Source organism: Eleginops maclovinus, chromosome 7 (assembly GCF_036324505.1).
Source record: "Eleginops maclovinus isolate JMC-PN-2008 ecotype Puerto Natales chromosome 7, JC_Emac_rtc_rv5, whole genome shotgun sequence".
NCBI classification, from domain to species: Eukaryota; Metazoa; Chordata; class Actinopteri; order Perciformes; family Eleginopidae; genus Eleginops; species Eleginops maclovinus.
This window is the reverse complement of record NC_086355.1, coordinates 7,396,810-7,410,017: the sequence shown is the minus strand read 5'-3', so window position 1 is coordinate 7,410,017 and position 13,208 is coordinate 7,396,810. Positions and strand designations below refer to the sequence as shown.

At 37.3% G+C, this 13,208-nt stretch overlaps 1 protein-coding gene across 2 annotated transcripts; it reads left to right on the top strand.

The window, feature by feature from the left end:
- The first annotated feature begins 4,040 nt into the window (after window positions 1-4,040).
- Window positions 4,041-12,708, top strand: katnal1 (katanin p60 subunit A-like 1). 2 transcript variants are annotated; one of them, XM_063887036.1, is made up of 11 exons: window positions 4,041-4,162; window positions 5,100-5,273; window positions 5,539-5,699; window positions 6,088-6,247; window positions 6,414-6,541; window positions 6,647-6,752; window positions 8,289-8,447; window positions 8,553-8,679; window positions 9,011-9,145; window positions 9,235-9,361; window positions 10,122-12,708. In XM_063887036.1, exons 1-11 carry the CDS (start codon window positions 4,157-4,159, stop codon window positions 10,318-10,320), a joined length of 1,482 nt encoding a protein of 493 aa, XP_063743106.1. In that variant the 5' UTR covers window positions 4,041-4,156; the 3' UTR covers window positions 10,321-12,708. The 2 variants fall into 2 exon arrangements, with proteins under 2 accessions (XP_063743106.1, XP_063743107.1); XM_063887037.1 differs by having other exon boundaries at window positions 4,048-4,143.
- The last annotated feature ends 500 nt before the right edge of the window (window positions 12,709-13,208 follow it).

The following is a 13,208-nucleotide window of genomic DNA, read 5'->3' as shown; positions in this document are numbered from 1 at the left end:
GGGATTGGGTTGAATAACAAATTCTTGTCATATTAGGTGATAATATCCACATTTTCAAAATTTCGATTTTTTTTCAAAAATGACAAAAACCAAATCCTATTTTTTTTTGGTTTTTTTACCCCTTTTTTCAAAACATCATAACTTGGCCAATAATTGCCCAAAAAAGCTGGGGATGGCGGCATTGGATAGGTAACATAATTCTCTGTCATATTAGGTGATAATATCCACATTTTCAAAATTTCGATTTTTTTTCAAAAATGACAAAAACCAAATCCTATTTTTTTTTGGTTTTTTTACCCCTTTTTTCAAAACATCATAACTTGGCCAATAATTGCCCAAAAAAGCTGGGGATGGCGGCATTGGATAGGTAACATAATTCTCTGTCATATTAGGTGATAATATCCACATTTTCAAAATTTCGATTTTTTTTCAAAAATGACAAAAACCAAATCCTATTTTTTTTTGGTTTTTTTACCCCTTTTTTCAAAACATCATAACTTGGCCAATAATTGCCCAAAAAAGCTGGGGATGGCGGCATTGGATAGGTAACATAATTCTCTGTCATATTAGGTGATAATATCCACATTTTCAAAATTTCGATTTTTTTTCAAAAATGACAAAAACCAAATCCTATTTTTTTTTGGTTTTTTTACCCCTTTTTTCAAAACATCATAACTTGGCCAATAATTGCCCAAAAAAGCTGGGGATGGCGGCATTGGATAGGTAACATAATTCTCTGTCATATTAGGTGATAATATCCACATTTTCAAAATTTCGATTTTTTTTCAAAAATGACAAAAACCAAATCCTATTTTTTTTTGGTTTTTTTACCCCTTTTTTCAAAACATCATAACTTGGCCAATAATTGCCCAAAAAAGCTGGGGATGGCGGCATTGGATAGGTAACATAATTCTCTGTCATATTAGGTGATAATATCCACATTTTCAAAATTTCGATTTTTTTTCAAAAATGACAAAAACCAAATCCTATTTTTTTTTGGTTTTTTTACCCCTTTTTTCAAAACATCATAACTTGGCCAATAATTGCCCAAAAAAGCTGGGGATGGCGGCATTGGATAGGTAACATAATTCTCTGTCATATTAGGTGATAATATCCACATTTTCAAAATTTCGATTTTTTTTCAAAAATGACAAAAACCAAATCCTATTTTTTTTTGGTTTTTTTACCCCTTTTTTCAAAACATCATAACTTGGCCAATAATTGCCCAAAAAAGCTGGGGATGGCGGCATTGGATAGGTAACATAATTCTCTGTCATATTAGGTGATAATATCCACATTTTCAAAATTTCGATTTTTTTTCAAAAATGACAAAAACCAAATCCTATTTTTTTTTGGTTTTTTTACCCCTTTTTTCAAAACATCATAACTTGGCCAATAATTGCCCAAAAAAGCTGGGGATGGCGGCATTGGATAGGTAACATAATTCTCTGTCATATTAGGTGATAATATCCACATTTTCAAAATTTCGATTTTTTTTCAAAAATGACAAAAACCAAATCCTATTTTTTTTTGGTTTTTTTACCCCTTTTTTCAAAACATCATAACTTGGCCAATAATTGCCCAAAAAAGCTGGGGATGGCGGCATTGGATAGGTAACATAATTCTCTGTCATATTAGGTGATAATATCCACATTTTCAAAATTTCGATTTTTTTTCAAAAATGACAAAAACCAAATCCTATTTTTTTTTGGTTTTTTTACCCCTTTTTTCAAAACATCATAACTTGGCCAATAATTGCCCAAAAAAGCTGGGGATGGCGGCATTGGATAGGTAACATAATTCTCTGTCATATTAGGTGATAATATCCACATTTTCAAAATTTCGATTTTTTTTCAAAAATGACAAAAACCAAATCCTATTTTTTTTTGGTTTTTTTACCCCTTTTTTCAAAACATCATAACTTGGCCAATAATTGCCCAAAAAAGCTGGGGATGGCGGCATTGGATAGGTAACATAATTCTCTGTCATATTAGGTGATAATATCCACATTTTCAAAATTTCGATTTTTTTTCAAAAATGACAAAAACCAAATCCTATTTTTTTTTGGTTTTTTTACCCCTTTTTTCAAAACATCATAACTTGGCCAATAATTGCCCAAAAAAGCTGGGGATGGCGGCATTGGATAGGTAACATAATTCTCTGTCATATTAGGTGATAATATCCACATTTTCAAAATTTGGATTTTTTTTCAAAAATGACAAAAACCAAATCCTATTTTTTTTTGTTTTTTTACCCCTTTTTTCAAAACATCATAACTTGGCCAATAATTGCCCAAAAAAGCTGGGGATGGCGGCATTGGATAGGTAACATAATTCTCTGTCATATTAGGTGATAATATCCACATTTTCAAAATTTCGATTTTTTTTCAAAAATGACAAAAACCAAATCCTATTTTTTTTTGGTTTTTTTACCCCTTTTTTCAAAACATCATAACTTGGCCAATAATTGCCCAAAAAAGCTGGGGATGGCGGCATTGGATAGGTAACATAATTCTCTGTCATATTAGGTGAGGGGAGCAGAGGATGATAACACACACCAACCAATAAAGGAGGGACAGAGTAACGGTTAACATGTGTGTTATTGGGCTCTTGAGTGAGTAGGAGGAGGAAAAGAGCGAGATTGTGCCAAAAAAAAGAAATTAATATAACAAAACAAGGTCTATCTCCAAATATATCCTTAAAACAAATAGTCAAACAAAAACCCTCACTCTCTGCACTTCTAAGGATGGAACAAACCAAAATACAGGGGTGGCAACCATCCACTAACATAGTGTCTCTAACAGGTTTTTAACTATGTGATGAAATGTAGAGGGTACCCCAAACTTACCTAATGCCTCCACCTCCCACCACACACACATTCAAATGAATTATTATTATTTATTGGTCCAATAAGGTACATTGAAACTGTGGGGAGAACTATGTATCATTTTATTTATTTAAGTTGTGTTTTAAACTGATATTTTTGAACTTGAAATAAATGCAGCATGAGTTTTGATGCTGATGTTTTGCGTGTGTATTTAGCAAATATAAATATGAATGTAACCAGCCTTGTGTCAGCAAAGAGAACTCACTAACTATGAAATGTAGCCGTCTTATGGGACAAAATACAAATCCATATAAATCACTTGAAAAGCATGATTGAATACATGCACAGCTGTCTTTGAAAATCATCATGCCAGAAGGTATTGAAGATATGCGATACTTTTTGTTGCATGTGAACAATAATGCAAACACTTTCCAATTGTATGGAGATCTGTGACAATGTGAACTGCACATAAATAAAATTAGGTTTATTGAGGTTTCTGGTTTGTTGATAATGATGTAAATTGGGATCTGTGGTTCTTCAAATGAATGTACTTACAAATACACATGATGAAGGTAGAATAATATATTGTTTGGTTGATGATGAGGCCTGAAACACATTGTATTTTTATCCATTCACATAACATGGAATTATGAAGTCAAATCAATTTTATTTATTCAACAATATCACACTTTTGCCTCAGGAAGCTTTACTATTTATATGGCCTTTATCTTTTCACTGTGGCTTTGTACTTCTCCCCAAACCAAAACTGCTTTATAAGACACACCTGCACTTATATTATTCAGATAAAATCTATATTCTGATAAAGACCATATCATGATTAAAGGCTCCAAATCAGTTTTTAATTGACATTTTAGGAGGTTGTTAATTCTGCTACATTCTAGTTTGCTGTATTTTACAATTGTTTTGCCACTAGCGGACAACTTTTGCATAGCAGGAGGTGGGATGTGTTCGAGAAGCCCTGTAAACTAGCCTGTTGTTCAAAGTGTGTCGCCAGTATTACATGTTATATGTGAAACAAAAACAGAAATGCAACTTACAAAACAGGTTCAGGTTTTTTTACAGCTTAATAAAGGACACTTTGACTGCGAAACTTTGTTCTACCTTTTCAAGGGCTCTATTTAAGGTTATTGAGCGTGATTAGTGATAACATGTCAGGGTTGTCATATTAACCAGCTGTTTGAGAGGTCCTTGAATGCAGCCCACTAATCGAGCCTCCTGTATTCTTCTCACAGCGTCTCTCCATGGTAACACTTTCCTCAACACTGGACCTTTGATTCAAAGAAACTACACAAACAGGTGCTTTTTTTTAATGCAGGTAAGATACTTGTTTTCATGCTTTATATGCATGTAAATAACATACTTTTTGTTTGTTGTTGTCTAAATGCATATTTAACGGATACTCAGAGGATTAAGTAGTATTTGCTCCATTTATTGCAACACGATTCGGTTTGTTTGTCTGTGGCCTAGCAGCAAGCTAACACAAGCTAACGTCGGCATTGTAACATGGTGTATCGTTGAAAACACACCAATGTTAATAAAGGCTTGATTCAAACGTAAGGTAAACGGTCTAAAAACAATTGACATCAGCTAACGTTAGCTTAACTCGCATGCTTTGCCGGGTGTATGCTAGCAGTGTTGTTATATCTGAAAGGCATCTGACATCAGAGCTGCACCCTCCTGTGCATAAGTAGGATTTATATTGAAGACAACGAGTTCGTTGATCAAATGTGGTTTTGACCTACTTTAAGACGTTGTTACTAGCCACCGTTAGCATTTGGTGGAAGAAGTAATCAGATCCTAAGTAACTACCAACGACATTGTAGAAATACTCTGAAACAAGTAAAAAATCCGGCATTCAAAATGTTACTGAATTACATAAGTATTAGCATCAAACTGTACATAAAGTACAAAAAGTAAAAGTAGCCATTATGCCGAATGGATCATTCCAAAATTGTATATATTACATTGTTGATTATGTTTGATGAAGCTTTTAGAAGTTGAGTCAATCTAGTTACCTTATAGATGTATGGTAGATTGTGAATTCACTACAACTATAATTAACTCTTATTTATGTGTTGATTATATTTTAGATCGTTAATGCAAAGTAACTAACGCTTTAAATGAATGTAGTGGAGCAAAAAGTACAATATTTACCTTTGAACTGTAGTAGAGTATAAGTCCCTCATAATTGTGCTTAAGTCTGCTACTTAAATAAATGTACTTAATCTGTTTGTTTTCCTTTCCTCCTACAGCTGTTATTCAGCATGAATTTGGCAGATATATGTGACAACGCCAAGAAAGGCCGTGAGTATGCTTTGCTGGGGAACTACGACTCCTCCATTGTGTACTACCAGGGCGTCATTCAACAGATCCACAAGCACTGTCAGTCCCTCAGAGACCCTGCACTCAAAGCCAAATGGCTACAGGTTAGTTCCTTTAACCCCCTGAACAAACATCATTACACCTGGTATTAAACTGTCATTACACGTGAGTCTGGGCTGTTACTGCAGTCAAGCCCTGCAGAATTGTGAAAGGGGATCAGTCAGATGGCCCTAATTTTGCCTCTCCTCTCACTTAGTTTGTTATTTATTTTGTTTTCTGTAGACATACACACATTTACATCAACTGCTGTATTTTTCACTGAATGGTCTTTGATGCAATGCTTAATACAATACGTCTGTCTCTGAGCAGGTCAGGCAGGAACTGCATGAGGAGTACGAGCAGGTGAAAGACATCATGGGAACGCTTGAAGGCTTTAGGTCAGAGAAGCCAGTGGACATCCTCGCCCCTCAATCCGGGGAGAGACCTGAAGATCCAGCAGTGTGGCCCCCTCCCACCCCTGCAGAACACAGGTATGTGTGTGTAGACATTACATCTTTTACATAAAGCCTGTGTGTGATTCATGCAGGGTCGATCCCGAAAATGTCAGGAGAACAAACTGCCTATAAGGAAGTACTTTGAAGTACAAAGAGACATATTTTGCATTATCATTTTCATGACCACCATCACTGTGACTCACCATGTTTTACCATATGGTCTTTAATTTGGACTTAACAAGCTTTACCTCCACAGAGAACTAGCAAAGCTGGTTAAAAGTGAAGTTCCATCTTTGGCGAAATTTGCAAACTATGATAAAACCACTACAGTATTTCCTTGTCGAAAATGATCCTTGATGCTTCTGCCTGCAGGTGCGTCCTTCTATTACTTATGTATAGTTTCTCCATTTGTGTGTCCCTGTAGGAATCCTATTGCAGTGAAGCGCCCCAACAGTGCAGCGAAGCAGCACAGAAAGGAGTCCCCTGCCCTGCAGCATCGAGGGGCCGGGCCTGGGGGCCGCAACCCTAAAGCAGATCGTCCAGGATCCAGAGAACCCCGGGGCGCAAAGGCAAAAGATGAAAAGGTCAGACATCAGAGTGTCGATTAATATTTCAGTGGACAGGTGGTGTATAAATGAGGTCCTAAAAAGGGAATATTTACCAAAACTAAAAACTACGACTGACAGGGAAATATGAGTAAATCTGTCCTGACTAAACATTCAAATCTTGTCTTCTTATTTTCATCATCAGGGGAAGAGAGGGGTTGGAGAAGCGCCAGGAGATGTAGAGCAGAAGAGGTTTGATGGCACGGGATATGACAGCGACCTGGTGGACTCACTAGAGAGAGACATTGTGTCCCGTAACCCGAATGTACACTGGTGTGTGGAAAACACAGATTCTTTCATATTCATTCATACATTTTGCTTTCAGGGAAAATGATTATTTTTTAGCACTACTGACTAATTTCTGTGGGTGAACTGTAGGGAAGACATCGCTGATCTGGAAGATGCTAAGAAGCTGCTGAGGGAGGCGGTGGTGCTGCCCATGTGGATGCCTGACTTCTTTAAGGGAATACGTCGCCCCTGGAAGGTACAAACACACATTCAAACAAATGTGCCTGCTCACATAATCTGGGGCTGTTTACTTTCTAAAAATGACCAATAAATCAGTGTGAAGCTCAGGGTTTTATCTGCTTAAACTTAAGATACATTTTGAATATGCTTAGCTGATGACCTTTACCCAGGGAGTCATATTGGCTTAAAGTTAAATATTGTAACTCACGCAGCATCTTTAGAGTCCTGCAGCTAAACTACATTTTATTACAAATGAACAGTGTGAAGTCAGCCCTAATGCCCGGTTGGCACTGCATGACTTTAGACTTGAATATCCTCTTGCTGAGATTTCATTGAGCTCCCCAAAAAGCCACAGATTAGAGGCTAATCGAGTAGCATGTGCAACTGCATTGTTGTAACAGAAAATACAAAAATATATATTTAAAAGACACCTAGAGAATATTTGACTAAAATGAGTAAATGAATGCATGTATGTTAACTGGCTTGTACATTTTGATGGGTGATTAAATCTGTTTTACTTGGATGTCTTTAAGGAAAAGGTTGGCTGTAGTACACATAATGGTCATATAATATAATTCCAGTGGTTATTCCAATTGAATATAAAATAAATCTCAGTTGTTCCCATGTCTAATCCAGGTGATATAAATGAATGTAGTCTTTAACAAGATTGAAAAAATATCCTATTGCACCTCTAACATATATCTCAGTTAACAGTGCCTACACAGTCTCAGATACATCTTAATTATATTATAACTAACTTATATGGGTCAACCCATTTTTAGAAATGTGTTGTATATCCTCGAGACTAAGCTGCATTTCAATCTGGTATGAGAGGTTGCTCAAAAAGGAACTGAACTTTGTTATGAATGCTTACATCCGTTTGCATCACTACCATATTTTAATAATTATTTCAGTGACTCAAGCGCTCAGTCTTGCTGCCTCTCGGTATCTACATGAGTCTGTTTCTGTACTTCTATTAAACTTCATCATGTGAGGCCTCTTCCCCCCCCAAAGGCCGCTATGTGAATGTTGATGCATAATCGTTTTGTACGGCAGCACAGTGCCTTCATTTTGTCTGATATATGCATGCATAATTGAGCTCTTTACTAATGACTTGTTTCCTCTGCATGGTACGCCTCTGCTCATCTCAGATATGTTTCTATCAGGTCCTTTTCTCTGTTTTGCTTTCCACTGCCAATAGTATCCCCTCAGTGTAGGCGGTTTTCTCAACTGATCCTCGTAGCGACACCGCGTGAAACTGCCTGGGAATTAAATTAATATTCAAATAAAAACCCTTAAGGGAAAAAAATCCTGCGGAGAAGATAGCACTCATTAGCCTGTGATTTCTGAGGCAGCAGGGACTGCAATTACATAAAAATGTTGTGAATTATGCCACAGGTCCTTTTGTGGTTTATGTAATCTCCATAGCAACAACAGAGACATACTGGATCCACAAATGTCAGACATCAGAGTGGCATCGATAGTCGCTCACAAAAGCATCTGTCTACTATCTGTGTGGTTTTATATTTAGAGTTTGAATTTCTTGTTTCAGGGTGTGTTGATGGTTGGGCCTCCCGGGACAGGGAAGACCATGCTTGCCAAAGCTGTGGCCACAGAATGTGGGACTACTTTCTTCAACGTGTCCTCCTCCACCCTCACCTCCAAATACAGGGGCGAGTCAGAAAAACTTGTTCGACTTCTGTTCGAAATGGTAAGTTTGTGTTCACTGTGTAAATGGTTTGTTTAGCAGAAACAGAGAGAATGTGAATATTTTTGTCATATTTGGGGAAAAAATCCTACTATTATGTTTTCTTAGGCCCGGTTTTACGCACCAACAACAATCTTCATAGATGAGATTGATTCAATTTGTGGCAGAAGAGGAACCTCTGATGAACATGAAGCCAGCCGCAGGGTCAAATCAGAACTCCTGGTTCAGATGGATGGTGAGTGGAATAGAGAAGTAAGACGACAAAGCTATAAATGGGTTTATAATAGGGTTCTATTCAAGAAAGAAAATGACTTTGAAAGAAAATGACAAGCACACATTGTCAAATTATTTTACTGTCCACTTCAGTTTTTCAAAAATAAAAATAGGCTTACATATAACAGTGAAAAGTTTTGGCAATTAGCACATTTTAATATAAAAACAGTGGTACAATGCTCAGTATTAAACAAAAGAATGCAGAACATATCCTAGATATATTGAAGTATTTGTCATATGAATGGAACAGTAATCTGCTAATGAAGTTTTATTGGGATGGTTTTTGCGACCAGGCGTTGGGGGAGCTATGGATAATGATGACCCCTCGAAAATGGTGATGGTCCTCGCCGCCACCAACTTCCCCTGGGACATCGACGAGGCATTGCGACGGCGGCTGGAGAAGCGGATCTACATCTCGCTGCCCACAGGTGACCTCTGACACAGATTGAACCCACACAAACATGAGTCAGGGCCTCTGTAGTTGCATAATCAACCCTAATATCCTGTTTTCGTTTAGCTGTGGGTCGTGTAGAGCTTCTAAAGATCAACCTGAGGGAGGTGGACGTGGCTGAAGACGTGGATCTGGACCTCATAGCTGAAAAGATTGAGGGCTACTCTGGAGCAGACATCACTAACGTCTGCAGGTGTGTGTGGCAGATTTTATTCATATGGTGATGTGTTCTTTGTAGTAAGACATTTTTTTTTAATAATATTTTGAAAATCACAATTTGTCACCTTGCTTCTCCTGGAGTTTTGCTAATTCAAAGCCCTTTAGCTGTAAATTATTCATCATAGTTACTTTAGTTGAACACTTCTCCTAAACACCTGTCCTTGGGTCCTTTCTACCGAAGCTATGCTCGGAATGACAGGCATTTTATATTGCCCAAGCCGTTCCTGCTCATCTCCGGCTTGCATTGTTTTGTTGACCTCGGATGTGTGTGCGTCCACTCACAGCCTGCAGGTTTTCAGACAGTTGTTGCTTAGTGATCATGGCATAGTCTCCATCCATTTTGATTGAGCATCAACAGTATAAAATATACATTTGCAAAACAAGAGGCAAAGGCAAAAGCAAAAAAACAATCAAAATGAATCAAAGCACAGATAAAGGATAAAAAAATTTGAGGAAAGAAAACTAAACAAATACGTCATAATGAAAAATAATAACAATCAAAAGGATTCAGATATCTGACCTGTTAGGCATAATATCAGGAGTGTCTATGGGAAATAGAAAGGTCTCCAAATTGTATTCATGTTCTATTAAAAACCTGTAAGAGAGAACCTTAGTTTTTCCAGCTTTACATTTTGAAAACAACTCTTCAAGTAGGGAAGTTTATTTTAGGAAGCATACTTATAAAACAAAAAGTGTTATTAAATGTGCGTTTGAACACCCGTCTTTTGCATCAGGGATGCTTCCATGATGGCAATGCGTCGTCGAATCCAAGGCCTGACCCCCGAGGAGATCCGAGCTCTGTCCAAAGACGAACTGCAGATGCCCGTGACCATGGAGGACTTCACCCTCACTCTCAAGAAGATCTCAAAGTCTGTCTCTGCTGCCGACCTGGAAAAATATGAGACCTGGATGTCTGAGTTTGGGTCAGTATAGAGAACGGTACAAGCAGAGGGAGCAGAACCTTGAAAGGAGGACTCTTATGAGGAGAGCAGTGAAAACGAGCCACTCGGGAGTGTGTGAACAAGGTAGCACATCAAGGATGAAGATTATACAGAGGGCTCAGTTTACTTCAGATGACTGTTGCATTTGAGAAGACATGATGAGAATGTCAGTGGCTTCACTCCTGCCCTTCCAGATACTCTCCCCTCTTTGTAGCTATGACAAAACTGTCTGTACAGAGACTATCAATCGCCCAGCTGCTGACTAAATGAAGTGACCTAAAGAAGAAAGGGAAACTTTTAATGTAACAAAGTAGCTAAGTAAACAGGTCGACCAAGGAACGGTACTTACATGTTCGGCCCCGTGCAAGAATCTAAACCGAATTCTCTCTAACTTTTTCTGGGTTGTAAAATCAACCTATAAACTTTGCTCGTAAATTGCCCGTTTCAACCTAATGACTGACAACTGTTTACAATTATCTGAGCCTTTTTGATCATTTCAATAATCAATTTACAGTAGCTAAAATGGCTGTATGCGTTCTGTCCTGTCAGGTTCCATTTGTGGGCAAAAAGGGTTTAAAAAACACAAGAAACAAAACACAACTCTAGAAGTCGTAGTAGTTGTATCAACCTGAAATCATTAGAAACTCTCTCAACAAATTAAACAAAAAACGATGTTCGCTGTGAAAGATGTGAAAGATGTGAAAAATGGTAAGGTCGCCGTTCCAAAGAATGCCATTAAAACATTCCATTTGATAGGCCATGATGTAGTTGATAATCATTTAGATTTCACCATTATAATTCTGACTTTCTGGCAAATGCAACAGTTTTACTTGAATGCTGTTTTACAGGCCATTTAAGGAAGAAATATGGTAGCAACAGTGATTCTTGCACGAGGCCTTCTTTTTTTTTTTTTTTAAGAACAGTATGTTTGAGCACTTTTAATGTACTTCCTACAGGAACCCATATACTTACTACTGACTGAACACACTTGAAGAACCACTATGTCTGTGTTATAGTGTCTGGTTATGTTTGTATTTTTGTTTTATTTTTAATATTTGTTTTTAATTTGAGTTCTGTTGATCGAAACAAATGCAGTCAAGCTTAAAAAAGATGGCTGCTTGACTCCTGGATTGTTTATTAAAGGACACGGTTAAATCTCGCCTAAAACCATGCCTACCGATGGTTCCTGTTTTTGTATGTGTTGACTTTCAAACTAAGAATGAACTTGGATAACTTGAACCCAGCATGAGCAAAAGTCTTAACACACATGGAAACATTGTGACAGGGTTAAAAGCTTAGGAGCAACATGAATTTGGACTAATCTGTCAGACTTTAAGCTATGATTCAACTACAACACAGAAAAATACTTGCACAATTATAGATTTTTAACAGTATGATCAGTATTTCCGCCATGGAGTAATTTAGAGATTTGCTCATCTTTTTAGATCTGTTGCAGCTTTTCAGTAGTAACATTTGTAAATACACATGTATAGAACAATGTGTACATTTGTCTGTGTATATTCTGCAACACTTAAACAGCTTATGTACACCAGCTTCTTTTATCCCCCTGTATGTGCAGACTGGCTGTGCCTTGTTTGAGCAGAAACACTGTTCACCCTTTACTTTTCCTCATTGACGTCATTGATAGGCTCTGGTAAAATGCACTCTTCCCTATTTTGCTTTTGTTTTTCGTTGCTTACTTAGCACTCAAAACACTCCTGCATTTCCTTTCTAGGTCAGCAGGAGTGCATCTGACATTTGAAAGGTCTTCTCCTGTCTATTTCTTTTTAAAATGTGGGACAGATAGTAGACAGCACTCTTCTATGATCCAATTGTTAACCCCTGTTGACCATCTGTCATTTGTTGAATCTAAAACAGATATCACTGCAGGCTTTATTGGTGGGCTGAACTCTTTGTTTCCAATAACTTTGCAACAATTGCAATTGTAAGGCGGTTATAAATGATTGATGACCAAAAAGCATAATTAAACCAAATATTGAACTAAGGAAGGGAGCCGAACAATCATTCAAAACATTGTGCAGCACAGTCACATGATAACACATCGTTTTATTCCATGTGTGATGTTTGCTGTTGTCGTCTGTGCACTAATGATGGAGTTTGTAGGATGTGACAAATCACTTGTTAATTGGTTTTAGACTTGCAACATAAGCAAGAATATTTATCTGTTTATGAACCTCAAAATGTTTCTCCAAACGGCGTTAGAGGGGTGATGATTCAGCTTCATTTAGGAGACTGTAGTTCATGACTGTTGAACTGTATTGCTTTACACAGAGAGGGTGTTGTCCTCTACAATCTAATGGCTTTGGTCATTAATCTACATGGGTTGGGGAAAAAATAAACACCTGTCAGCATAAGGTTACATTTTCTCAGAATTACTCTGTAACAATGTTTTGTAGTTCTCTAGACTTCCTTTCAGATGTGCTCGGTAAATACAATATTCTGGACCCCGGCCAGGGAGGACAGTCAGGAGTTTTTGTGTGTGGTGATACGGGTAGGTGATGGTTGAGTTTTAACATGTGCTTACAGTGAATGAAAACTCATCTCCAGGGCCAGAGAGACCAAGATAGGACAGGTAAGGACTACTAAAAAGTGTGGGTAGAATAAAGACCTTTATACTGAATGCTTGGCACTTGGTAATATAATGTTTTTGCTTTAAAAACATAATGCACTCAACTCAAATCCAAATAAGAAAGGTAACAAGATGCCCAACACTAGTTTTAATGTAAGTAAGTCATCAATATGGTCTTGAGTTTATCAATTTCTAATAAGCCTTCAACAAAAATGTGTCAGTCAAATGTATCTATTAATGTCATTAATAAAAGATTCTTATAATAATTAACTAAGCCAATCATGTGGAAT